The sequence below is a fragment of the Nerophis lumbriciformis genome, linkage group LG06, assembly GCF_033978685.3.
Source record: "Nerophis lumbriciformis linkage group LG06, RoL_Nlum_v2.1, whole genome shotgun sequence".
NCBI lineage: Eukaryota > Metazoa > Chordata > Actinopteri > Syngnathiformes > Syngnathidae > Nerophis > Nerophis lumbriciformis.
Window position 1 is genome coordinate 10,555,951 of NC_084553.2, and position 27,500 is coordinate 10,583,450.

The following is a 27,500-nucleotide window of genomic DNA, read 5'->3' on the forward strand; positions in this document are numbered from 1 at the left end:
GGATGCTGGGAGGCCTGTACGCTTCTTTCACCGCCTGGGGAATCATCCCACACTACGGTAACGCTGGAAATCTTCCATGAACCAAACATACGTCTATTCAGAAACGTGGGAGATCATTTGGTTTAGACCTAGCTAACATACGTAGATATTTTAGTTCTCAATAAAATTAACGTACATATTTTCGGAGACATCTAAGATAAGAAGATAACTTTTAATGAAGAAAACATACATGTTTTTCTTAAAAGTTGTACACATTTCAGATCAATAAACCGGACGCATTTTTTCGTAAACGTAAGAGATAATCTAGCCTTTGACAAAGCTAATATACGTAGATATTTCATAGTCCAGTTTAGTAATCCAACCTTTCGCCTTTTTGTAAACATTTGCGATAACTTAGTCTTTGACAAAGCAAACATACGTAGATATTTTAGTTTTCAATAAATTTAACGTACGTATTTTCGGAAACATCTAAGATAAGATAGTTTTTGATGTAGCTAACATACATGTTTTCTTAAAAATTGTAGACATTTCAGCTCAATAAACCGGACGCATCTTTTCGTAAACATATGACATAATTTAGTCTTTGACAAAGCTAACATACATAGATATTTTACTTTTCAAGAAACCCAACGTAAGTATTTTCGGAAACATCTAAGATAAGATAGTGTCTGATGAAGCTAACATGCATGTTTTCTTAAAAATATTAGACATTTCAGATCAATAAACCAGTTTGATGTTTTCGTGAACATATGAGATCATTTAGTCTTTGACAAACCAAACATACGTAGATATTTTACTTTGCAAGAAACCCAAAGTAAGTATTTTCAGAATCATCTGAGATTAGTTTTTCGAACTTTCGTCTTTTTGTAAACATTTGCGATCATTTATTCTTTGACAAAGCAAACATATGTAGATATTTTAGTTTTCAACAAATTTAACGTATGTATTTTCGGAAACATCTAAGATTAGATAGTTTTTTGATGAAGCTAACATGCATGTTTTCTTAAAAATTTTACACATTTCAGCTCAATAAACCGGACACATTTTTTCGTAAACGTAAGAGATAATCTAATCTTTGACAAAGCTAATATATGTAGATATTTCATAGTCCAGTTTAGAAATCCTAACTTTCGCCTTTTTGTAAACATTTGCGATAACTTCGTCTTTGACAAAGCAAACATACGTAGATATTTTAGTTTTCAATAAATTTAACGTACGTATTTTCGGAAACATCTAAGATAAGATAGTTTTTGATGTAGCTAACATACATGTTTTCTTAAAAATTGTAGACATTTCAGCTCAATAAACCGGACGCATATTTTCGTAAACATATGACATAATTTAGTCTTTGACAAAGCTAACATACATAGATATTTTACTTTTCAAGAAACCCAACGTAAGTATTTTCGGAAACATCTAAGATAAGATAGTTTCTGATGTAGCTAACATGCATGTTTTCTTAAAAATATTAGACATTTCAGCTCAATAAACCAGTCGGATGTTTTCGTGAACATATGAGATCATTTAGTCTTTGACAAACCAAACATACGTAGATATTTTACTTTTCAAGAAACCCAACGTAAGTATTTTCAGAAACATCTGAGATTAGTAATCCGAATTTTCGTCTTTTTGTAAACATTTGCGATAATTTGTTCTTTGACAAAGGAAACATATGTAGATATTTTAGTTTTCAACAAATTTAACGTATGTATTTTCGGAAACATCTAAGATTACCGGTAGATAGTTTTTTGATGAAGCTAACATGCATGTTTTCTTAAAAATTGTACACATTTCAGCTAAATAAACCGGACGCATTTTTTTCATAAACGTAAGAGAGTAGTCTATGACAAAGCTAACATATGTAGATATTTCATAGTCCAGTTTAGTAATCCGAACTTTCATCTTTTTGTAAACATTTGCGATAACTTAATCTTTGACAAAGCAAACATACGTAGATATTTTAGTTTTCAATAAAATTAACGCACGTATTTTCGGAGACATCAAAGATACAATAGTTTTTAATGAAGATAACATACATATTTTTCTTAAAAATTGTAGACATTTCAGCTCAATAAACCGGACGCATCTTTTCGTAAACATATGACATACTTTAGTCTTTGACAAAGCTAACATACGTAGATATTTTACTTTTCAAGAAATCCAACCTAAGTATTTTCGGAAACATCTAAAATAAGATAGTTTCTGATGAAGCTAACATGCAGGTTTTCTTAAAAATATTAGACATTTCAGATCAATAAACCAGTTTGATGTTTTTGTGAACATATGAGATCATTTAGTCTTTGACAAACCAAACATACGTAGATATTTTACTTTTTAAGAAACCCAACGGAAGTATTTTCAGAAACATCTGAGATTAGTAATCCGAATTTTTGTGTTTTGTAAACATTTGCGAAACTTATTCTTTGACAAAGCAAACATACGTAGATATTTTAGTTTTCAATAAAATTAACGTACGTATTTTCGGAGACATCTAAGATAAAATAGTTTTTAATGAAGATAACATACATATTTTTCTTAAAAATTGTACACATTTCAGCTCAATAAACTGGACGCATCTTTTCGTAAACATAAGAGATAATTCAGTCTTTGACAAAGCTAACATACGTAGATATTTTACTTTTCAAGAAACCCAACCTAAGTATTTTCGGAGACATCCAAGATAAGATAGTTTCTGATTAAGCTAACATGCATGTTTTCTTAAAAATATTAGACATTTCAGCTCAATAAACCAGTCGGATGTTTTCGTGAACATATGAGATCATTTAGTCTTTGACAAACCAAACATACGTAGATATTTTACTTTTCAAGAAACCCAACGGAAGTATTTTCAGAAACATCTGAGATTAGTAATCCGAATTTTCGTCTTTTTGTAAACATTTGCGATAATTTGTTCTTTGACAAAGCAAACACATGTAGATATTTTAGTTTTCAACAAATTTAAAGTATGTATTTTCGGAAACATCTAAGATTAGATAGTTTTTTGATGAAGCTAACATGCATGTTTTCTTAAAAATTGTACACATTTCAGCTCAATAAACCGGACGCATTTTTTCGTAAACGTAAGAGATAATCTAATCTTTGACAAAGCTAATATATGTAGATATTTCATAGTCCAGTTTAGTAATCCTAACTTTCGCCTTTTTGTAAACATTTGCGATAACTTAGTCTTTGACAAAGCCAACATACGTAGATATTTTAGTTTTCAGTAAAGTTAACGTACGTATTTTCGGAAACATCTAAGATAAGATAGTTTTTGATGTAGCTAACATACATGTTTTCTTAAAACTTGTAGACATTTCAGCTCAATAAACCGGACGCATCTTTTCGTAAACATATGACATAATTTAGTCTTTGACAAAGCTAACATACATAGATATTTTACTTTTCAAGAAACCCAACGTAAGTACTTTCGCAAACATCTGTGATAGATAAGCTCAGATAAAGCTAAGATTCACGTTTTTCTTTACCACTGTAGACAGTCCAGTATAGTAATCCGAATTTTCGTCTTTTTGTAAATATTTGCGCTAACTTATTCCTTGACAAAGCAAACATATGTAGATATTTTAGTTTTCAACAAATTTAACGCACGTATTTTCCGAAACATCTAAGATAAGATAGTTTTTGATGAGCTAACATGCATGTTTTCTTAAAAATATTAGACATTTCAGCTCAATAAACCAGTCGGATGTTTTCGTGAACATATGAGATCATTTAGTCTTTGACAAACCAAACATACGTAGATATTTTACTTTGCAAGAAACCCAACGTAAGTATTTTCAGAATCATCTGAGATTAGTTTTTCGAACTTTCGTCTTTTTGTAAACATTTGCGATAATTTGTTTTTTGACAAAGCAAACATATGTAGATATTTTAGTTTTCAACAAATTTAATGTATGCATTTTTGGTAACATCTAAGATAAGATAGTTTTTGATGTGGCTAACATGCATGTTTTCTTAAAAATTGTACACATTTCAGCTCAATAAACCGGACGCATTTTTTCGTAAACGTAAAAGAGAATCTAGTCTTTGACAAAGCTAATATACGTAGATATTTCATAGTCCAGTTTAGTAATCCTAACTTTCGCCTTTTTGTAAACATTTGCGATAACTTAGTCTTTGACAAAGCAAACATACGTAGATATTTTAGTTTTCAATAAATTTAACGTACGTATTTTCGGAAACATCTAAGATAAGATAGTTTTTAATGAAGATAACATACATATTTTTCTTAAAAATTGTACACATTTCAGCTCAATAAACTGGACACATCTTTTCGTAAACGTAAGAGATAATTTAGTCTTTGACAAAGCTAACATACATAGATATTTTACTTTTCAAGAAACCCAACCTAAGTATTTTCGGAAACATCCAAGATAAGATAGTTTCTGATGAAGCTAACATGCATGTTTTCTTAAAAATATTTAGACATTTCAGCTCAATAAACCAGTCGGATGTTTTCGTGAACATATGAGATAATTTAGTCTTTGACAAACCAAACATACGTAGATATTTTACTTTTCAAGAAACCCAACGGAAGTATTTTCAGAATCATCTGAGATTAGTAATCCGAATTTTCGTCTTTTTGTAAACATTTGCGATAATTTATTCTTTGACAAAGCAAACATATGTAGATATTTTAGTTTTCAATAAATGTAACGTACATATTTTCGGAAACATCTAAGATTAGATAGTTTTTGATGTGGCTAACATGCATGTTTTCTTAAAAATTGTACACATTTCAGCTCAATAAATCGGACGCATTTTTTCGTAAACGTAAGAGATAATCTAGCCTTTGACAAAGCTAATATACGTAGATATTAGCTTTCTGGACTCTCAGAATATTATGTCAGACCCACTCGACATCCATTGCTTTCGGTCTCCCCTAGAGGGGGGGGGGGGGGGTTACCCACATATGCGGTCCTCTCCAAGGTTTCTCATAGTCATTCACATCGACGTCCCACTGGGGTGAGTTTTTCCTTGCCCGTATGTGGGCTTTGTACCGAGGATGTCGTTGTGGCTTGTGCAGCCCTTTGAGACACTTGTGATTTAGGGCTATATAAATAAACATTGATTGATTGATTGATATTTCATAGTCCAGTTTAGTAATCCAAACTTTCGCCTTTTTGTAAACATTTGCGATAACTTAGTCTTTGACAAAGCAAACATACATAGATATTTTAGTTTCCAATAAATTTAACGTACGTATTTTCGGAAACATCTAAAATAAGATAGTTTTTGATGTAGCTAACATACATGTTTTCTTAAAAATTGTAGACATTTCAGCTCAATAAACCGGACGAATATTTTCGTAAACATATGACATACTTTAGTCTTTGACAAAGCTAACATACATAGATATTTTAGTTTTCAAGAAATCCAACCTAAGTATTTTCGGAAACATCTAAGATAAGATTGTTTCTGATGAAGCTAACATGCATGTTTTCTTAAAAATATTAAGACATTTCAGCTCAATAAACCAGTCGGATGTTTTCGTGAACATATGAGATCATTTAGTCTTTGACAAACCAAACATACGTAGATATTTTACTTTTCAAGAAACCCAACGGAAGTATTTTCAGAATCATCTGAGATTAGTAATCCGAATTTTCGCCTTTTTGTAAACATTTGCGATAATTTGTTCTTTGACAAAGCAAACATATGTAGATATTTTAGTTTTCAACAAATTTAACGTATGTATTTTCGGAAACATCTAAGATTAGATTGTTTTTTGATGAAGCTAACATGCATGTTTTCTTAAAATTTTTACACATTTCAGCTCAATAAACCAGACGCATTTTTTCGTAAACGTAAGAGATAATCTAGTCTTTGACACAGCTAATATACGTAGATATTTCATAGTCCAGTTTAGTAATCCAAACTTTCGCCTTTTTGTAAACATTTGCGATAACTTAGTCTTTGACAAAGCAAACATACGTAGATATTTTAGTTTTCAATAAATTTAACGTACGTATTTTCAGAAACATCTAAGATAACATAGTTTTTGATGTAGCTAACATACATGTTTTCTTAAAAATTGTAGACATTTCAGCTCACTAAACTGGACGCGTCTTTTCGTAAACATAAGAGATAATTTAGTCCTTGACAAAACTAACATACGTAGATATTTTACTTTTCAAGAAATCCAACCTAAGTATTTTCGGAAACATCTAAGATAAGATAGTGTCTGATGAAGCTAACATGCATGTTTTCTTAAAAATACCCGATTGTAGCTGAGATAGGCTCCAGCGCCCCCCGCGACCGCAAAAGGGAATAAGCGGTAGAAAATGGATGGATGGATGGATTAGACATTTCAGCTCAATAAACCAGTCGGATGTTTTCGTGAACATATGAGATCATTTAGTCTTTGACAAACCAAACATACGTAGATATTTTACTTTTCAAGAAACCCAACGGAAGTATTTTCAGAATCATCTGAGATTAGTAATCCGAATTTTCGTCTTTTTGTAAACATTTGCGATAATTTGTTCTTTGACAAAGCAAACATGTAGATATTTTAGTTTTCAACAAATTTAACGTATGTATTTTCGGAAACATCTAAGATTAGATAGTTTTTTGATGAAGCTAACATGCATGTTTTCTTAAAAATTGTACACATTTCAGCTCAATAAACCGGACGCATTTTTTTCATAAATGTAAGAGAGTAGTCTTTGACAAAGCTAACATATGTAGATATTTCATAGTCCAGTTTAGTAATCCGAACTTTCATCTTTTTGTAAACATTTGCGATAACTTAATCTTTGACAAAGCAAACATACGTAGATATTTTAGTTTTCAATAAAATTAACGTACGTATTTTCGGAGACATCTAAGATAAAATAGTTTTTAATGAAGATAACATACATATTTTTCTTAAAAATTGTACACATTTCAGCTCAATAAACCGGACGCATCTTTTCGTAAACATATGACATAATTTAGTCTTTGACAAAGCTAACATACATAGATATTTTACTTTTCAAGAAACCCAACGTAAGTACTTTCGCAAACATCTGTGATAGATAAGCTCAGATAAAGCTAAGATTCACGTTTTTCTTTACCACTGTAGACAGTCCAGTTTAGTAATCCGAACTTTCGTCTTTTTGTAAACATTTGCGCTAACTTATTCTTTGACAAAGCAAACATATGTAGATATTTTAGTTTTCAACAAATTTAACGTACGTATTTTCCGAAACATCTAAGATAAGATAGTTTTTGATGAGCTAACATGCATGTTTTCTTAAAAATATTAAGACATTTCAGCTCAATAAACCAGTCGGATGTTTTCGTGAACATATGAGATCATTTAGTCTTTGACAAACCAAACATACATAGATATTTTACTTTTTAAGAAACCCAACGGAAGTATTTTCAGAATCATCTGAGATTAGTAATCCGAATTTTCGTCTTTTTGTAAACATTTGCGATAATTTGTTCTTTGACATAGCAAACATATGTAGATATTTTAGTTTTCAACAAATTTAAAGTATGTATTTTCGGAAACATCTAAGATTAGATAGTTTTTTGATGAAGCTAACATGCATGTTTTCTTAAAAATTGTACACATTTCAGCTCAATAAACCGGACGCATTTTTTTCATAAACGTAAGAGAGTAGTCTTTGACAAAGCTAACATATGTAGATATTTCATAGTCCAGTTTAGTAATCTTAATTTTTGTCTTTTTGTAAACATTTGCGATAACTTAGTCTTTGACAAAGCAAACATACGTAGATATTTTAGTTTTCAATAAATTTTAGTTTCTGATGAAGCTAACATGCATGTTTTCTTAACAATATTAGACATTTCAGCTCAATAAACCAGTCGGATGTTTTCGTGAACATATGAGATCATTTAGTCTTTGACAAACCAAACATACGTAGATATTTTACTTTTCAAGAAACCCAACGGAAGTATTTTCAGAAATATCTGAGATTAGTAATCCTAACTTTCGCCTTTTTGTAAACATTTGCGATAACTTAGTCTTTGACAAAGCAAACATACGTAGATATTTTAGTTTTCAATAAATTTTAACGTACGTATTTTCGGAAACATCTAAGATAAGATAGTTTTTGATGTAGCTAACATACATGTTTTCTTAAAAATTGTAGACATTTCAGTTCAATAAACCGGACACATCTTTTCGTAAACATATGACATAATTTAATCTTTGACAAAGCTAACATACATAGATATTTTAGTTTTCAAGAAACCCAATGTAAGTACTTTCGCAAACATCTGTGATAGATAAGCTCAGATAAAGCTAAGATTCACGTTTTTCTTTAACACTGTAGACAGTCCAGTTTAGTAATCCGAACTTTCGTCTTTTTGTAAACATTTGCGTTAATTTATTCTTTGACAAAGCAAACATATGTAGATATTTTAGTTTTCAACAAATTTAACGTACGTATTTTCCGAAACATCTAAGATAAGATAATTTTTGATGAGCTAACATGCATGTTTTCTTAAAAATATTAAGACATTTCAGCTCAATAAACCAGTCGGATGTTTTCGTGAACATATGAGATCATTTAGTCTTTGACAAACCAAACATACGTAGATATTTTACTTTTCAAGAAACCCAACTGAAGTATTTTCAGAAATATCTGAGATTAGTAATCCGAATTTTCGTCTTTTTGTAAACATTTGCGATAATTTGTTCTTTGACATAGCAAACATATGTAGATATTTTAGTTTTCAACAAATTTAACGTATGTATTTTCGGAAACATCTAAGATTAGATAGTTTTTTGATGAAGCTAACATGCATGTTTTCTTAAAAATTGTACACATTTCAGCTCAATAAACCGGACGCATTTTTTCGTAAACGTAAGAGATAATCTAGTCTTTGACAAAGCTAATATACGTAGATATTTCATAGTCTAGTTTAGTAACCCTAACTTTTGCCTTTTTGTAAACATTTGCGATAACTTAGTCTTTGACAAAGCAAACATACGTAGATATTTTAGTTTCCAATAAATTTAACGTACGTATTTTCGGAAACATCTAAGATAAGATAGTTTTTGATGTAGCTAACATACATGTTTTCTTAAAAATTGTAGACATTTCAGCTCAATAAACCGGACGCATCTTTTCGTAAACATATGACATAATTTAGTCTTTGACAAAGCTAACATACATAGATATTTTACTTTTCAAGAAACCCAACGTAAGTACTTTCGCAAACATCTGTGATAGATAAGCTCAGATAAAGCTAAGATTCACGTTTTTCTTTACCACTGTAGACAGTCCAGTTTAGTAATCCGAACTTTCGTCTTTTTGTAAACATTTGCGATAACTTAGTCTTTGACAAAGCAAACATACGTAGATATTTTAGTTTTCAATAAATTTTAACGTACGTATTTTCGGAAACATCTAAGATAAGATAGTTTTTGATGTAGCTAACATACATGTTTTCTTAAAAATTGTAGACATTTCAGTTCAATAAACCGGACACATCTTTTCGTAAACATATGACATAATTTAATCTTTGACAAAGCTAACATACATAGATATTTTAGTTTTCAAGAAACCCAATGTAAGTACTTTCGCAAACATCTGTGATAGATAAGCTCAGATAAAGCTAAGATTCACGTTTTTCTTTAACACTGTAGACAGTCCAGTTTAGTAATCCGAACTTTCGTCTTTTTGTAAACATTTGCGCTAACTTATTCTTTGACAAAGCAAACATATGTAGATATTTTAGTTTTCAACAAATTTAACGTACGTATTTTCCGAAACATCTAAGATAAGATAATTTTTGATGAGCTAACATGCATGTTTTCTTAAAAATATTAAGACATTTCAGCTCAATAAACCAGTCGGATGTTTTCGTGAACATATGAGATCATTTAGTCTTTGACAAACCAAACATACGTAGATATTTTACTTTTCAAGAAACCCAACTGAAGTATTTTCAGAAATATCTGAGATTAGTAATCCGAATTTTCGTCTTTTTGTAAACATTTGCGATAATTTGTTCTTTGAAATAGCAAACATATGTAGATATTTTAGTTTTCAACAAATTTAACGTATGTATTTTCGGAAACATCTAAGATTAGATAGTTTTTTGATGAAGCTAACATGCATGTTTTCTTAAAAATTGTACACATTTCAGCTCAATAAACCGGACGCATTTTTTCGTAAACGTAAGAGATAATCTAGTCTTTGACAAAGCTAATATACGTAGATATTTCATAGTCTAGTTTAGTAACCCTAACTTTTGCCTTTTTGTAAACATTTGCGATAACTTAGTCTTTGACAAAGCAAACATACGTAGATATTTTAGTTTCCAATAAATTTAACGTACGTATTTTCGGAAACATCTAAGATAAGATCGTTTTTGATGTAGCTAACATACATGTTTTCTTAAAAATTGTAGACATTTCAGCTCAATAAACTGGACGCGTCTTTTCGTAAACATAAGAGATAATTTAGTCTTTTACAAAACTAACATACGTAGATATTTTACTTTTCAAGAAACCCAACCTAAGTATTTTCAGAGACATCCAAGATAAGATAAGCTCAGATAAAGCTAAGATTCACGTTTTTCTTTACGACTGTAGACAGTCCAGTTTAGTAATCTGAATTTTCGTCTTTTTGTAAACATTTGCGCTAACTTATTCTTTGACAAAGCAAACATATGTAGATATTTTAGTTTTCAACAAATTTAACGTACGTATTTTCCGAAACATCTAAGATAAGATAGTTTTTGATGAAGCTAACATGCATGTTTTCTTAAAAATTGTACACATTTCAGCTCGCATTTTTTGCCCAAGGCATGGGTATTTTACACGTCTGTGAAGGCACCATTAATGCTGAAAGGTACATACAGGTTTTGGAGCAACATATGTTGCCATCCAAGGCAACGTTATCATGGACGCCCCTGCTTATTTCAGCAAGACAATGCGTGGCTTCTTAACTTAAGCTGTACATCAAGCAAGAATGGGAAAGAATTCCACCTGAAAAGCTTCAAAAATGTGTCTCCTCAGTTCCCAAATTTTGCAAATCATTGTATTCTGTTTTTATTTACCATTTTTTACCAAGGTGCCAACTTCAATGCTCACGTAGGTATTCATCACCACGCAATCCTTCAACCTTGGCCTTCCATGTTCCAGGTTGGGGCTTTTCCATCGGCACAGAGTTCCAGATGCACAGCTGGAGACTCTTCATCCTGGTGTGTCTCTTCCCCGTCATGGCCGCGCTGGTCGGCGTCATCTTCATGCCGGAAAGTCCTCGATTCCTCCTGGAGGTCCGACACTGGAAACCATTACTGTTGCCTTCTGCCCTTCCCTTCCGTCGCCTCCCGGGTTGTGCGTTTTAGAAAACGCTTCCTTACATCCAGTCAGCATCCGTCAAAGCAACATCCCCTCGCCAAGCCAAGGTAGCGACGGGTCGCTAAGCCGTCAGCGGAACGCCACACACCCATGGCGGGTCTCATCCAGGACATTGTCAGGCCGCTGACCACATGTGGTCTGGGATTAGTGTGTGACAAATACAAGTGCTCTTACACAACTGCATACCAGTCTGCACCGAGGGCCACACAAGTACATAAATACACTTATTTTTCTAATACTCCACTAGTACTCATGGGCCACTTGTTACAAGAGGTCAGGCAAAGACAAAATCTTCATGAGAAGTCGTGCAAATCCAATAAATCATCTACAGCAATGGTCCCCAAGCACCGGTCCAGAATTCCAGGTTTTCCGGGACATTTTTCCCCATTCAAAATGAATTGGCCATTTTCAAACTTCCACCATTTACACATTTTTCAACCGATTCAAACCATTCCAATCGCGGGCTTTCCGTTGACATAATCCCCAAATTCCCAGAATTCCAGGTTTTCCAGAACATTTTTCCCCATTCAAAATGAATTGGCCATTTTCAAACTTCCACCATTTACACATTTTTCAACCGATTCAAACCATTCCAATCGCGGGCTTTCCGTTGACATAATCCCCAAATTCCCAGAATTCCAGGTTTTCCAGAACATTTTTCCCCATTCAAAATGAATTGACCATTTTTCAAACTTCCACCATTTACACATTTTTCAACCGATTCAAACCATTCCAATCGCGGGCTTTCCGTTGACATATTCCCAAAATTCCCAGAATTCTAGGTTTTCCAAAACATTTTTCCCCATTCAAAAATGACTCGGCCATATTTCAAACTTCCACCATTTACACATTTTTCAACCGATTCAAACCATTCCAATCACGGGCTTTCCGTTGACATATTCCCAGAATTCCAGGTTTTCCGGAACATTTTTCCCCATTCAAAATGAATTGGCCATTTTTAAAACTTCCACCATTTACACATTTTTCAACCGATTTAAACCATTCCAATCGCGGGCTTCCCGTTGACATATTCCCAAAATTCCCAGAATTCCAGGTTTTCCGGAACATTTTTCCCCATTCAAAATGAATTGGCCATTTTTCAAACTTCCACCATTTACACATTTTTCAACCGATTCAAACAATTCCAATCGCGGGCTTTCCGTTGACATATTCCCAAAATTCCCAGAATTCCAGGTTTTCCAGAACATTTTTTCCCCATTCAAAAATGACTTGGCCATTTTTCAAACTTCCACCATTTACACATTTTTCAACCGATTCAAACCATTCCAATCGCGTGCTTTGCGTTGACATATTCCCAGAATTCCAGGTTTTCCGGAACATTTTTCCCCATTCAAAATGAATTGGACATTTTTCAAACTTCCACCATTTACACATTTTTCAACCGATTCAAACCATTTCAATCGCGGGCTTTCCGTTGACATATTCCCCAAATTCCCAGAATTCCAGGTTTTCCAGAACATTTTTCCCCATTCAAAAATGACTTGGCCATTTTTCAAACTTCCACCATTTACACATTTTTCAAACAATTCAAACAATTCCAATCGCAAGCTTTCCGTTGACATATTCCCAAAATTCCCAGAATTCCAGGTTTTTCAGGAACATTTTTCCCCATTCAAAACGAATTGGCCATTTTCAAACTTCCACCATTCACACATTTTTCAACCGATTCAAACCATTCCAATCGCAGGCTTTCCGTTGACATATTCCCAGAATTCCAGGTTTTCCGGAACATTTTTCCCCATTCAAAATGATTTGGCCATTTTTCAAACTTCCACCATTTATACATTTTTCAACCGATTCAAACAATTCCAATCGCGGGCTTTCCGTTGACATGTTCCCAAAATTCCCAGAATTCCAGGTTTTTCAGGAACATTTTTCCCCATTCAAAATGAATTGGCCATTTTCAAACTTCCACCATTTACACATTTTTCAACCAATTCAAACAATTCCAATCGTGGGCTTTCCGTTGACATATTCCCAAAATTCCCAGAATTCCAGGTTTTTCAGAACATTTTTCCCCATTCAAAGGGAATTGGCCGTTTTTAAAACTTCCACTATTTACACATTTTTCAACCGATTCAAACCATTCCAATCGCGGGCTTTCCGTTGACATATTCCCAAAATTCCCAGAATTCTAGGTTTTCCAAAACATTTTTCCCCATTCAAAAATGACTCGGCCATTTTTCAAACTTCCACCATTTACACATTTTTCAACCGATTCAAACCATTCCAATCACGGGCTTTCCGTTGACATATTCCCAGAATTCCAGGTTTTCCGGAACATTTTTCCCCATTCAAAATGAATTGGCCATTTTTAAAACTTCCACCATTTACACATTTTTCAACCGATTTAAACCATTCCAATCGCGGCTTTCCGTTGACATATTCCCAGAATTCCAGGTTTTCCGGAACATTTTTCCCCATTCAAAATGAATTGGCCATTTTCAAACTTCCACCATTCACACATTTTTCAACCGATTCAAACCATTCCAATCGCAGGCTTTCCGTTGACATATTCCCCAAATTCCCAGAAATCCAGGTTTTTCAGGAACATTTTTCCCCATCAAAATGAATTGGCCATTTTTCAAACTTCCACCATTTACACATTTTTCAACCGATTCAAACCATTCCAATCGCGTGCTTTCCGTTGACATATTCCCAGAATTCCAGGTTTTCCGGAACATTTTTCCCCATTCAAAAATGACTTGGCCATTTTTCAAACTTCCACCATTTACACATTTTTCAACCGATTCAAACCATTCCAATCGCAGGCTTTCCGTTGACATATTCCCAAAATTCCCAGAATTCCAGGTTTTTCAGGAACATTTTTCCCCATTCAAAATGAATTGGCCATTTTCAAACTTCCACCATTTACACATTTTTCAACCGATTCAAACCATTCCAATCGCGGGCTTTCCGTTGACATATTCCCAGAATTCCAGGTTTTCCGGAACATTTTTCCCCATTCAAAAATGACTTGGCCATTTTTCAAACTTCCACCATTTACACATTTTTCAACCGATTCAAATCATTCCAATCGCGAGCTTTCCGTTGACATATTCCCAAAATTCCCAGAATTCCAGGTTTTCCGGAACATTTTTCCCCATTCAAAATGACTTGGCCATTTTTCAAACTTCCACCATTTACACATTTTTCAACCGATTCAAACCATTCCAATCGCGGGCTTTCCGTTGACATATTCCCCAAATTCCCAGAATTCTAGGTTTTCCGGAACATTTTTCCCCATTCAAAGGGAATTGGCCATTTTCAAACTTCCACCATTTACACATTTTTCAACCGATTCAAACCATTCCAATCGCGGGCTTTCCGTTGACATATTCCTAAAAATTCCCAAAATTCAAGGTTTTCCGGAACATTTTTCCCCATTCAAAATGACTTGGCCATTTTTCAAACTTCCACCATTTACACATTTTTCAACCGATTCAAACCATTCCAATCGCGTGCTTTCCGTTGACATATTCCCCAAATTCCCAGAATTACAGGTTTTTCGGGACATTTTTCCCCATTCAAAACGAATTGGCCATTTTTCAAATTTCCACCATTTACACATTTTTCAACCGATTCAAACCATTCCAATCGCGGACTTTCCGTTGACATATTCCCAGAATTCCAGGTTTTCCGGAACATTTTTCCCCATTCAAAATGAATTGGCCATTTTCAAACTTCCACCATTCACACATTTTTCAACCGATTCAAACCATTCCAATCGCGGGCTTTCTGTTGACATATTCCCAAAATTCCCAGAATTCCAGGTTTTTCAGGAACATTTTTCCCCATTCAAAATGAGATGGCCATTTTCAAACTTCCACCATTTACACATTTTTCAACCGATTCAAACCATTCCAATCGCGGGCTTTCCGTTGACATAATCCCCAAATTCCCAGAATTCTAGGTTTTCCGGAACATTTTTCCCCATTCAAAAAAGACTTGGCCATTTTTCAAACTCCCACCATTTACACATTTTTCAACCGATTCAAACCATTCCAATCGCGTGCTTTCCGTTCACATATTCCCAAGATTCCCAGAATTCCAGGTTTTCCAGAACATTTTTCCCCATTCAAAGGGAATTGGCCATTTTTCAAACTTCCACTATTTACACATTTTTCAACCGATTCAAACCATTCCAATCGCGTGCTTTCCGTTGACATATTCCCAAAATTCCCAGAATTCTAGGTTTTCCGGAACATTTTTCCCCATTCAAAATTGACTTTGCCATTTTTCAAACTTCCACCATTTACACATTTTTCAACCGATTCAAACCATTCCAATCGCGGGCTTTCCGTTGACATATTCCCAGAATTCCAGGTTTTCCGGAACATTTTTCCCCATTCAAAATGAATTGGCCATTTTTCAAACTTCCACCATTTACACATTTTTCAACCGATTCAAACCATTCCAATCGCGGGCTTTCCGTTGACATATTCCCAGAATTCCAGGTTTTCCGGAACATTTTTCCCCATTCAAAATGAATTGGCCATTTTTAAACTTCCACCATTTACACATTTTTCAACCGATTCAAACCATTCCAATCGTGGGCTTTCCATTGACATATTCCCAAAATTCCTAGAATTCCAGGTTTTACGGAACATTTTCTCCCCATTCAAAATTAATTGGCCATTTTTCAAACTTCCAGCATTTACACATTTTTCAACCGATTCAAACCATTACACCTTCAACATATTCCACTCATCCTGGACATTGAAACTATAATTTTTTCAAGTTAAAAAAAAAATTCCAGGAATTCCCACAATACCTTTTTTTGACACTTTTTTCTGGCGACTACTCCTTCCACACTTTTCAACTCATTTAAAATTCCAGGAATTCCTTAATACCATTTCTCAATTAAAGATGTTACTACTTCAACATTTCTCGACCGATTTGAAAAATTCCAACACCAACCATTTCAACTCCAAAGATTAAATTTTTTTTTTGCATTTTCCAAAAAATTCCCTCTTTTCCCCAAATCCCCAAATTTCCATGAAATTCCCATTGAAAAGAATGGGACATTTTTCAAAGTTCCACAACTCTCATTCAAACTGTTCCAACTTCAAAATATTCAGCCTGTTCAAGAATTGTCTGCTCCCTTTCAAAAACTGTAAAAAAAATTCCCGGATTTCCAAAAAATCTCTGTTTTTAGGGACATTGTCCCCATTCCAAATGAATTATCCATTTTTCACTCTTTCACAATTCCAACATTCTTCAACTTATTCAAAATATTCCACCTTCAACATATTCCACTCATCCTGGACATTCAAATTAAGTCTTTCCCAAGTTCCAAACCAAATTCTGGTTTTCCTGGAAATTAAAATGCTCCAACATTCAAAATATTCCAACATTCAAACTATTCTTACATTCATACTTCATTCTGCCAGCATTGGAGCATTCACATGCAATTCCTTCAGGAATTGCCTCATCTAGTTAATTTATAAACTACTGCATTTTCTCCGACTTAACTTTCAGATTGTAGCCAAAGGCTAATTTTTTTGCTGTTTTTATCTACTAAACTTCATTTATTTCTTCTCATTGTAAAGTAAAAAGCAAGGGTTGTCCTATTGTAAAAAAATAACACATAAATGAAGAAATGGCCATTTTGATAAACGTGTAATGTCATTTCTTTAAGAGCGCTCGACATGACGAGGCGTGGATGGTCCTGCGTCGAGTCCACGACACCAACTGGAAGGCCAAAGGCGAGCCAGAGAGAGTCTTCACTGTGAGTTCAGTATCTTGATATGATTTTAAAGCTTTGTAAGTTGGTGCTAGAAATGTTACACTCCAAAACAGTAGGGGGCAGCATTTCACGCAAAATCTATGAGAAAAGTTTGATACAAGTAAAATAAAATAAATACAAGAAACAGAAAAAACTCATGCAAACTCATACGTAGGACAGGGTTTCATATGGCCTTATTCGTCGTGGTTTACCTGACACATGAAACGTGACAAAGCGCCGTCTCGTGTTAACACCCGCTGTCGCGACACAGGTGACCAACATTAAGACGCCGCAGACGCAGGAGGACGAGTTCATCGAGATCCAGAGCGACACGGGCACCGCCTTCCAGCGCTGGACCGTCAGACACCTGACCATGCTGCAGCAGGTCGACACACCCAACAATTTTTTGTTTTTTTAAGTCATTTTTTGAATCCTTATTTCGCCGTCTAGGTGATGGCGAACGTGATGTCACTGTCGGCGGCTGAACTACGTCTGCAAGGTCTCTTCCTGCTCATAGTCTGGTTCTGTCTGGCCTTCAGGTAAACGCCCCTTGAGAGATCACGCCGGCTAATTTGTTAGCATAACAAGGTGACGCTACGTTTGCTTAGCTACCACGGCCTGAGGGTTTGGTTCCCCGACATGATCAAGTACATGCAGTACGAAGAGTACGAGTCCAAAGTGCGGGTTTTCCACCGGGAGCGCGTGGAACGCTTCCACTTCAACTTCTCGCTGGTCAACCAGGTGCACCGCGAGGGCGAGTACATCCACGACAAGTAGGTCCACGGCCCGTGTCGACAATACGTCCGGGAAGAACGTGAACGAGGTCGATTGTGTCGCCCTTCTTCTTTGCTGTCGTTCAGGTTTGCAAACATCGAGATCAAGTCGGTGAAGTTTGAGGATTCCTTGTTCGAGGACTGCTACTTTGAAGACATCAAGTCCACTAACAGCTTCTTTGAGAACTGCACCATCAAAAACACGGTCTTCTACAACACAGGTACATGCTCAACTTGGAAACCACTGTTAAATTATTATTGTTACTCAGGGTTTATGCAGGTATAAGCAAACTTCATTTGAGGTAGGGTCGCAGGGGCGACAACCTAAGCAGGGAAGCCCAGACTTCCCTCTCTCCAGCCATTTTGTCCAACTCCTGACGCGTTCCCAGGCCAGCCGGGAGACATAGTCTTCCCAACGTGTCTTGGGTCTTCCCCGTGGCCTCCTACCGGTCAGATGTGCCCTAAACAACTCCTATCCAGATGCCCGAACCACCTCATCTGGCTCCTCTTGATGTGGAGGAGCAGAGTCTTTACTTTGAGCTCCCCCCGGATGACATAGCTTCTCACCCTATCTGTAAGGGAGAGCCCCGCCACCCGGCAAAGGAATCTAATTTCAGCCGCCTGTACCCGGGATTCAGTCCTTTCGGTCATATCCCAAAGCTCATTCCCATAAGTGAGGATGGGGACGTAGATCGACCGGTAAATTGAGAGCTTTGCCTTCTGGCTCAGCTCCTTCTTCACCTCAACGGATCGATACAGCATCCGCATTACTGAAGACGACGCACCGATCCGTCCTGTCGATCTCACGATCCACTCTTCCCTCACTCGTGAACAAGGTACTTTAACTCCTTCACATGGGGAAAGATCTCTTCCCCAACCCGGAGATGGCACTCCACTCTTTTCCGGGCGAGAACCATGGACTCGGACTTGGAGGTGCTGATTCTCACCCCAGTCGCTTCACACTCGGCTGCGAACCGATCCAATGAGAGCTGAAGATACTGGCCTGATGAAGCCATCAGGACCACATCATCTGCAAAAAGTAGACACCTAATCCTGCAGCCATTAAACCGGATCCTCTTAACGCCATGACTGCGCCTATTCAACGCCCATGCGCCTAAATTTAATGCCCATGTCCTACTGCAGATAGTTATTACATCCAGTCAAAAGCTAACAAATGTCTGTATGGACGAAAGTGTAAGCTAATGGCGATGATAATACTGAATAGTTTACATTAATTACTTAGAATATGCTAGCAAGACTGTAATCTGAAAATGTGTTTAATTTATGTATTTTTCTGTAGTGGTGGCGTTGTGGCCATAAATCGTGTGGGTGATGCTTGTATCTCCGATCTCGTCCTTTCGGTCACAACCCAAAGCTCATGACCATGAGGATAGGAACGTAGATCGACCGTTAATTGAGAGCTTTGCTTTCCAGCTTAGCTTCGTCTTTACCACAACAGACCGATGCAGAGTCCGTTCACTGCAGTCTGTCGATCCAACGATCCATTCTTCCCTCACTTCTGAACAAGACCCGAGGTACTTGAACTCTTCCACTTGGGGCAGGATCTCATCTCCATCCTGGAGATGGCACGTCACTCTTCTCAGTGCAAGAACCATAGAGTCAGACTCGAAGGTGCCAATTCTCATCCCAGTCGCTTCACACTTAGCTGCGAACCGATGCAGTGAGAGCTAGAGAATCCGGCCAGATGAAGCCAGGAGGGCCACATCTCCTGCAAAAAGCAGATACCTAATCCTGCAGCCACCAAAGCGGAACAGAATCGGTGACAAAGGGAGGTGTCCAACCATCACTGGAAATGCGGACCAAGCTCTGACACAATCAGGCGGTCATTTTCCTGGAGCACTCTCCACGGGGCTTCACAATGGGGGAAATGATCGAATGCCTTCTCCAAGTCCACAAAACACATAAAGATTGGTTGGGCGAACTCCCAAGCCCCATCAAGGACCCTTCCGAGAGTACTGTATAGAGCCGGTCCATTGTTCCACGACCAGGACAAAAACCACACTTCTCCTGTTGATTCTGAGGTTCAACTATCCGGTAGAGCTCTCTATCTTGTAGACCTGAATAGACCTCACCAAGTAGGCTGAGGAGTGTAACCCCACGATAGGTGGAACACAGACAAAAGAGGAACCACCACTCCGGTGTGCCAATCCAGAGCCACTGCCCCTGATGTCCTCGGGGGCAGTGCACCGATCCGTCTGTCGATCCAACGATCCACTTTTCCTTCACTTGTGAACAAGACCCGAGGTACTTGAACTCTTCCACTTGGAGCAGGATCTCATCTCCAGCCTGGAGATGGCACGTCACTCTTCTCAGTGCAAGAACCATAGAGTCAGACTCAAAGGTGCCAATTCTCATCCCAGTCGCTTCACACTTAGCTGCGAACCGATGCAGTGAGAGCTAGAGAATCCGGCCAGATGAAGCCAGGAGGGCCATAACTCCTGCAAAAAGCAGATACCTAATCCTGCAGCCACCAAAGCGGAACAGAATCGGTGACAAAGGGTGGTGTCCAACCATCACTGGAAATGCGGACCAAGCTCTGACACAATCAGGTGGTCTGATACCCCATTTTCATGGAGCACTCTCCACGGGGCTTCCCAATAAGGAAATGATCGAATGCCTTCTCCAAGTCTACAAAACACAAAGATTGGTTGGGCGAACTCCCAAACCCCCTCAAGGACCCTTCCGAGAGTACTATATATAACCGGTCCATTGTTCCACGACCAGGACAAAAACCACACTGCTCCTGTTGATTCCAAGGTTCAACTATCCGGCAGAGCCCTCTATCTTGTAGACCTGAATAAACCTCACCAAAAAGGCTGAGGAGTGTAACCCCACGATAGGTGGAACACAGACAAAAGAGAAATCCAGAGCCACTGCCCCTGATGTCCTCCACCCAATGCTTCAGAGTCTTGGCAATCATGATCTTTGGATGAAGTGTATCTGAATATAGAAGTCAAATCAAATCATACTGAAATAAATGTTTTAAAGATACAACACCAGTCCAGAACTTGGACACACTTTCTTTGACTGGTTCTGTATTTGTAAAAAGTTGTATCATCCCACTGAAGTAGGATCCTACTTTTTTATACAAAGTAATAAAAATAGTGTCGAATATAATCTTTTGTCGAACGTTGTGTGTTCACCAGATTTGTGGCAAGAGAAGTTCAAGAACTGCCGCATGGAGAACACCACCTTCATGCACCCCAAGAAAGGTTGCCATCTCAACTTCCAGGAGGAGAACGACATCGTCATCTACTTGGTCAGCTTCCTGGGCAGCTTGGCCGTGTTGCCCGGCAACATCATCTCGGCGCTCTTCATGGACAAGATCGGAAGAATCCGAATAATAGGTGCGTTCGCGGAACCGAAGCGTTCTCGTTAGTTAAAGCAAGACTTGAAATTAGACTTTTTTTTGTTCCAGGTGGTTCCATGCTGGTATCTTCTGCATGTACCTTCCTGCTTCTGCTGAGCTTCAGTCAAGGAGCCGTGATATGTTGGCAGTGTCTGTTCTACGGCGCCAGCGTGGCGGCCTGGAACGGACTGCAGGTCATTTCTGTGGAGCTCTACCCCTCTGCTAAAAGGTAAAGTCCACTACTTTGGTCTACTTCTACCGGAAAGTCTAAGCAGATGTCTGACATAACACCGACAAGTCTACATGAGTTCACATTCAAACACAGAATATCCCCACTGTGGTAAAAGCTGAGGTGTGGAACAACTCCACTCGCCATGACTAGCGATAGCGCTAAAAATAATTCATTTAAAGTGGCCTGCCACACGATTAAAAGTGGTCCGCCACTTAATTTTACGTGGCCAACCACATCATGTTACATGGCTTGTTACTTCATTTAATGTGGCCTGCACACCATTTTATGTGGCCAACTACATCATTTTATTTGGCCCGCCGCATTAATTTACATGGCTCGCCACATTAATTTACGGTATGTTGCCTGCCACGTAAATACATGTGGCTCACCAAATTATTCAAATGTGAACTGTCAAACCAAATTATACGGCTTCGCCAAATTATTTTACGTTGCCCCGCCACATAACTTCATGTGGCCCGCCACTTCATTTAATTCGGCCTGCCAGACCATTTTATGTGGCTCGCCACTTTATGTTAAGTTGCCTGCCACGTAATTTTATGTGGTCTGCCACATCATTTAATTTTGCCCAAACACTAATTTATGTGGCTCGTCACATTAATTTACTGTGTTACCTGCCACATAAATCTACCATTTATGTGGCACAATTTTATGTGATCCGCCACGTAATTTTACGTGGCCTGCCACATCATTTAATTTGGCTCGCCGCAATATTTTGTGTTGCCTGCCACTTAATTGTACGTGGTCCACCACATTATTCATGTGGCCCGTCATGTCATTTTAAATGTGGCCTGCCACATAATTTTTGCGGACTGCCACAGAATTTTATGTCGCCTCCCACATAACTTCAGTCGGTCTGCCACATCATTTAAGTGGCCCACCACAATATTTTATGACGTCTCCCATATCATTTTATGTGGCCCACCACAATATTTTATGTTGCCTCCCATGCAATTTTTATGTGGCCAGCCACATGATTTTAGGTAGTATTGTATGCCACAATATTTTATGTTGCCTGTCACTTAATTTTATGTGGTCCACCCCATTATACATGTGGCCCGTCATGTCATTTTAAAAGTCGCCTGCCACACTATTTTTGCGGCCTGCCACATAATTCTATGTCGCCTCCCACATAACTTTATTCGGTCTGCCACAACATTTTAATTGGCCCGCCACATCACTTAAGTGGCCCACCACAATATTTTATGACACCTCCCATGTAATTTTTATGTGGCCCACCACAATATTTTATTTTGCCTCCCATGCAATTTTTATGTGGCCAGCCACATTATTTTAGGTAGTATTGTATGCCACAATATTTTATGTTGCCTGCCACTTAATTTTATGTGGTCCACCACATTATTCATGTGGCCTGCCATTTCATTTTAAAATTGGCCTGTCACACTATTTTTTGCGGCCTAACACATAATTTTATGTCGCCTCCCACATAACTTTATTCGGCTTGCAACATAATTTTGTCGCCTCCCACATAACTTTATTCGGTCTGCCACATCATTTTAAGTGGCCCACCACAATATTTCATGACGCCTCCCATGCAATTTTTATGTGGCCAGCCACATGATTTTAGGTCGTATTGTATGCCACAATATTTTATGTTGCCTGCCACGTAATTTTATGTGGTCCACTACATTATTCATGTGGCCCGCCACAGAATTTTATGTCGCCTCCCACATAACTTTATTCGGTCTGCCACGACATTTTAATTGGCCCGCCACATGATTTAAGTGGCCCACCACAGTATTTTATGACGCCTCCCATGAAATTTTATGTGGCCCACCACAATATTTTATGTTGCCTCCCATGCAATTTTTATGTGGCCAGCCACATGACTTTAGGTAGTATTGTATGCCACAATATTTTATGTTGCCTGCCACTTAATTTTATGTGGTCCACCACATTATTCAGGTGGCCCGCCATTTCATTTTAAATGTGGCCTGCCACACTATTTTTGCGGCCTACCACATAATTTTATGTCGCCTCCTACATAACTTTATTCGGCTTGCAACATAATTTTATGTCGCCTCCTGCATAACTTTATTCGGTCTGCCACAACATTTTAAGTGGCCCACCACAATATTTCATGACGCCTCCCATGCAATTTTTATGTGGCCAGCCAACTGATTTTAGGTAGTATTGTATGCCACAATATTTTATGTTGCCTGCCAATTAATTTTATGTGGTCCACCTCATTATTCAGGTGGCCCGCCATATCATTTTAAAGGTGTCCTGCCACAATATTTTTGCGGCCTGCCACATAATTTTATGTCGCCTCCCACATGACTTTATTCGGTCTGCCACAACATTTTAATTGGCCCGCCACATCATTTAAGTGGCCCACCACAATATTTTATGACGCCTCCCATGAATTTTATGTGGCCCACCACAATATTTTATGTTGCCTCCCATGCAATTTTTATGTGGCCAGCCACATGATTTTAGGTCGTATTGTATGCCACAATATTTTATGTTGCCTGCCACTTAATTTTATGTGGTCCACCACATTATTTATGTGGCCCGCCATATAATTTTAAATTGTGGCCTCCCACATGACTGTATTCGGTCTGCCACATTATTTTAATTGGCTCGCCACTTCATTTAAGTGGCCCACCACAATATTTCATGACGCCTCCCATGTAATTTCATGTGGCCCACCACAATATTTTATGTTGCCTCCCATGCAATTTTTATGTGGCCAGCCACATGATTTTAGGTAGTATTGTCCATCCATCCATCTTCTTCCGAGGTAGTATTGTATGCCACAATATTTTATGTTGCCTGCCACTTAATTTTATGTGGTCCACTACATTATTTATGTGGCCCGCCATGTCATTTTAAATTGTGGCCAGCCACATCATTTTATGTTGCCTCCCACAAAACTTTAATCAGTCTGCCACCTTATTTTAATTGGCCCGCCACAGAATTTAAGTGGCCCACCACAATATTTTATAACGCCTCCCATGAAATTTTATGTTGCCTCCCATGCAATTTTTATGTGGCCAGCCAACTGATTTTAGGTAGTATTGTATGCCACAATATTTTATGTTGCCTGCCACTTAATTTTATGTGGTCCACCACATTATTTATGTGGCCCGCCATTTCATTTTAAATTGTGGCCTGCCACACTATTTTTGCGGCCTACCACTTAATTTTATGTCGCCTCCCACATAACTTTATTCGGCTTGCACATAATTTTATGTCGCCTCCCACATAACTTTATTCGGTCTGCCACATCATTTTAAATGGCCCACCACAATATTTCATGACGCCTCCCATGCAATTTTTATGTGGCCAGCCAACTGATTTTAGGTCGTATTGTATGCCATAATATTTTATGTTGCCTGCCACTTAATTTTATGTGGTCCACCACATTATTCATGTGGCCCGCCATTCATTTTAAAAGTGGCCTGCCACTATATTTTTGCGGCCTGCCAAATAATTCTATGTCGCCTCCCACATAACTTTATTCGGTTTGCCACAACATTTTAATTGGCCCGCCACATCACTTAAGTGGCCCACCACAATATTTTATGACACCTCCCATGTAATTTTTATGTGGCCCACCACAACATTTTATGTTGCCTACCATGCAATTTTATGTGGCCAGCCACATGACTTTAGGTCGTATTGTATGCCACAATATTTTATGTTGCCTGCCACTTAATTGTATGTGGTCCACTACATTATTTATGTGGCCCACCATGTCATTTAAAATTGTGGCCTCCCACATAACTTGATTCGGTCGGCCACCTTATTTTAATTGGCCCGCCACGTCATTTAAGTGGCCCACCGCGATATTTTATGACGCCTCCCATGAAATTTTATGTGGCCCGCCACAATATTTTACGTGGCCTCCCATGCAATTTTTTATGTGGCCAGCCAACTGATTTTAGGTAGTATTGTATGCCACAATATTTTATGTTGCCTGCCACTTAATTTTATGTGGTCAACCACATTATTTATGTGGCCCGCCATTTCATTTTAAATTTGGCCTGCCACTCTATTTTTGCGGCCTACCACATAATTTAATGTCGCCTCCCACATAACTTTATTCGGCCTGCAACATAATTTTATGTCGCCTCCCACATAACTTTATTCGGTCTGCCACAACATTTTAAGTGGCCCACCACAATATTTCATGACGCCTCCCATGCAATTTTTAGGTGGCCAGCCAACTGATTTTAGGTAGTATTGTATGCCACAATATTTTATGTTGCCTGCCAATTAAATCTATGTGGTCCACATCATTATTCAAGTGGCCCGCCATATCATTTTAAAGGTGTCCTGCCACTATATTTTGCGGCCTCCCACATAACTTTAATCGGTCTGCCACATTATTTTAATTGGCCCGCCACATCATTTAATTGGCCCACCACGATATTTTATGACGCCTCCCATGAAATTTACGTGGCCTCCCATGAAATTTCATGTTGCCTCCCATGCAATTTTTACGTGGCCAGCCAACTGATTTTAGGTAGTATTGTATGCCACAATATTTTATGTTGCCTGCCACTTAATTTTATGTGGTCCACCACATTATTTATGTGGCCCGCCATTTCATTTTAAAAGTGGCCTGCCACTCTATTTTTGCGGCCTACCACATAATTTAATGTCGCCTCCCACATAACTTTATTCGGCCTGCAACATAATTTTATGTCGCCTCCCACATAACTTTATTCGGCCCACCACAATATTTTATGACGCCTCCCATGAAATTATGTGGCCCACCACAATATTTTATGTTGCCTCCCATGCAATTTTTACGTGGCCAGCCAACTGATTTTAGGTAGTATTGTATGCCACAATATTTTATGTTGCCTGCCAATTAATTTTATGTGGTCCACCTCATTATTCATGTGGCCCGCCATATCATTTTAAAGGTGTCCTGCCACTTAATTTTTGCGGCCTGCCACATCATTTTATGTCGCCTCCCACATAACTTTATTCGGTCTGCCACGACATTTCAATTAGCCCGCCACATGATTTAAGTGGCCCACCACAATATTTTATGATGCCTCCCATGAAATTTTACGTGGCCCACCACAATATTTTATGTTGCCTCCCATGCAATTTTTATGTGGCCAGCCAACTGATTTTAGGTAGTATTGTATGCCATAATATTTTATGTTGCCTGCCACTTAATTTTATGTGGTCCACCACATTATTCAGGTGGCCCGCCATTTCATTTTAAAAGTGGCTTGCCACACTATTTTTGCGGCCTACCACATAATTTTATGTCGCCTCCCACATAACTTTATTCGGCTTGCAACATAATTTTATGTCTCCTCCCACATAACTTTATTCGGCCCACCACAATATTTTATGACGCCTCCCATGAAATTTAAGTGGCCCACCACAATATTTTATGTTGCCTCCCACACAATTTTTATGTGACCAGCCACATGATTTTAGGTAGTATTGTACAACACAATATTTTATGTTGCCTGCCACTTAATTTTATGTGGTCCACCACATCATTCATGTGGCCCGCCATTTCATTTTAAATGTGGCCTGCCACAGAATTTTATGTCGCCTCCCACATAACTTTATTCAGTCTGCCACGACATTTTAAGTGGCCCACCACGTCATTTAAATGGCCCACCACAATATTTCATGATGCCTCCCATGTAATTTTTATGTGGCCCACCACGATATTTTATGTTGCCTCCAATGCAATTTTTATGAGGCCAACCAACTGATTTTAGGTAGTATTGTATGCCACAATATTTTATGTTGCCTGCCACTTAATTTTATGTGGTCCACCACATTATTTATGTGGCCCGCCATTTCATTTTAAAAGTGGCCTGCCACTCTATTTTTGCGGCCTACCACATAATTTAATGTCGCCTACCACATAACTTTATTCGGCCTGCAACATAATTTTATGTCGCCTCCCACATAACTTTATTCGGCCCACCACAATATTTTATGACGCCTCCCATGAAATTATGTGGCCCACCACAATATTTTATGTTGCCTCCCATGCAATT

At 37.8% G+C, this 27,500-nt stretch overlaps 1 protein-coding gene across 2 annotated transcripts in view; it reads left to right on the forward strand.

Annotated features, from left to right (window-relative positions):
- The window catches only part of sv2ba (synaptic vesicle glycoprotein 2Ba), a 70,791-nt gene that overhangs the window by 40,894 nt on the left and 2,397 nt on the right, over window positions 1-27,500 (forward strand). For both annotated transcript variants that reach the window (XM_061963700.1, XM_061963699.1), the window contains exons 4-12: window positions 1-57; window positions 11,132-11,265; window positions 17,013-17,102; window positions 17,371-17,484; window positions 17,550-17,638; window positions 17,708-17,872; window positions 17,960-18,093; window positions 21,040-21,240; window positions 21,312-21,471. The exon at window positions 1-57 is cut by the window's left edge and continues 95 nt beyond it. In XM_061963700.1, the coding sequence (XP_061819684.1) occupies window positions 1-57; window positions 11,132-11,265; window positions 17,013-17,102; window positions 17,371-17,484; window positions 17,550-17,638; window positions 17,708-17,872; window positions 17,960-18,093; window positions 21,040-21,240; window positions 21,312-21,471 (1,144 nt within the window). The remainder of the gene's footprint in view (window positions 58-11,131; window positions 11,266-17,012; window positions 17,103-17,370; window positions 17,485-17,549; window positions 17,639-17,707; window positions 17,873-17,959; window positions 18,094-21,039; window positions 21,241-21,311; window positions 21,472-27,500) is intronic.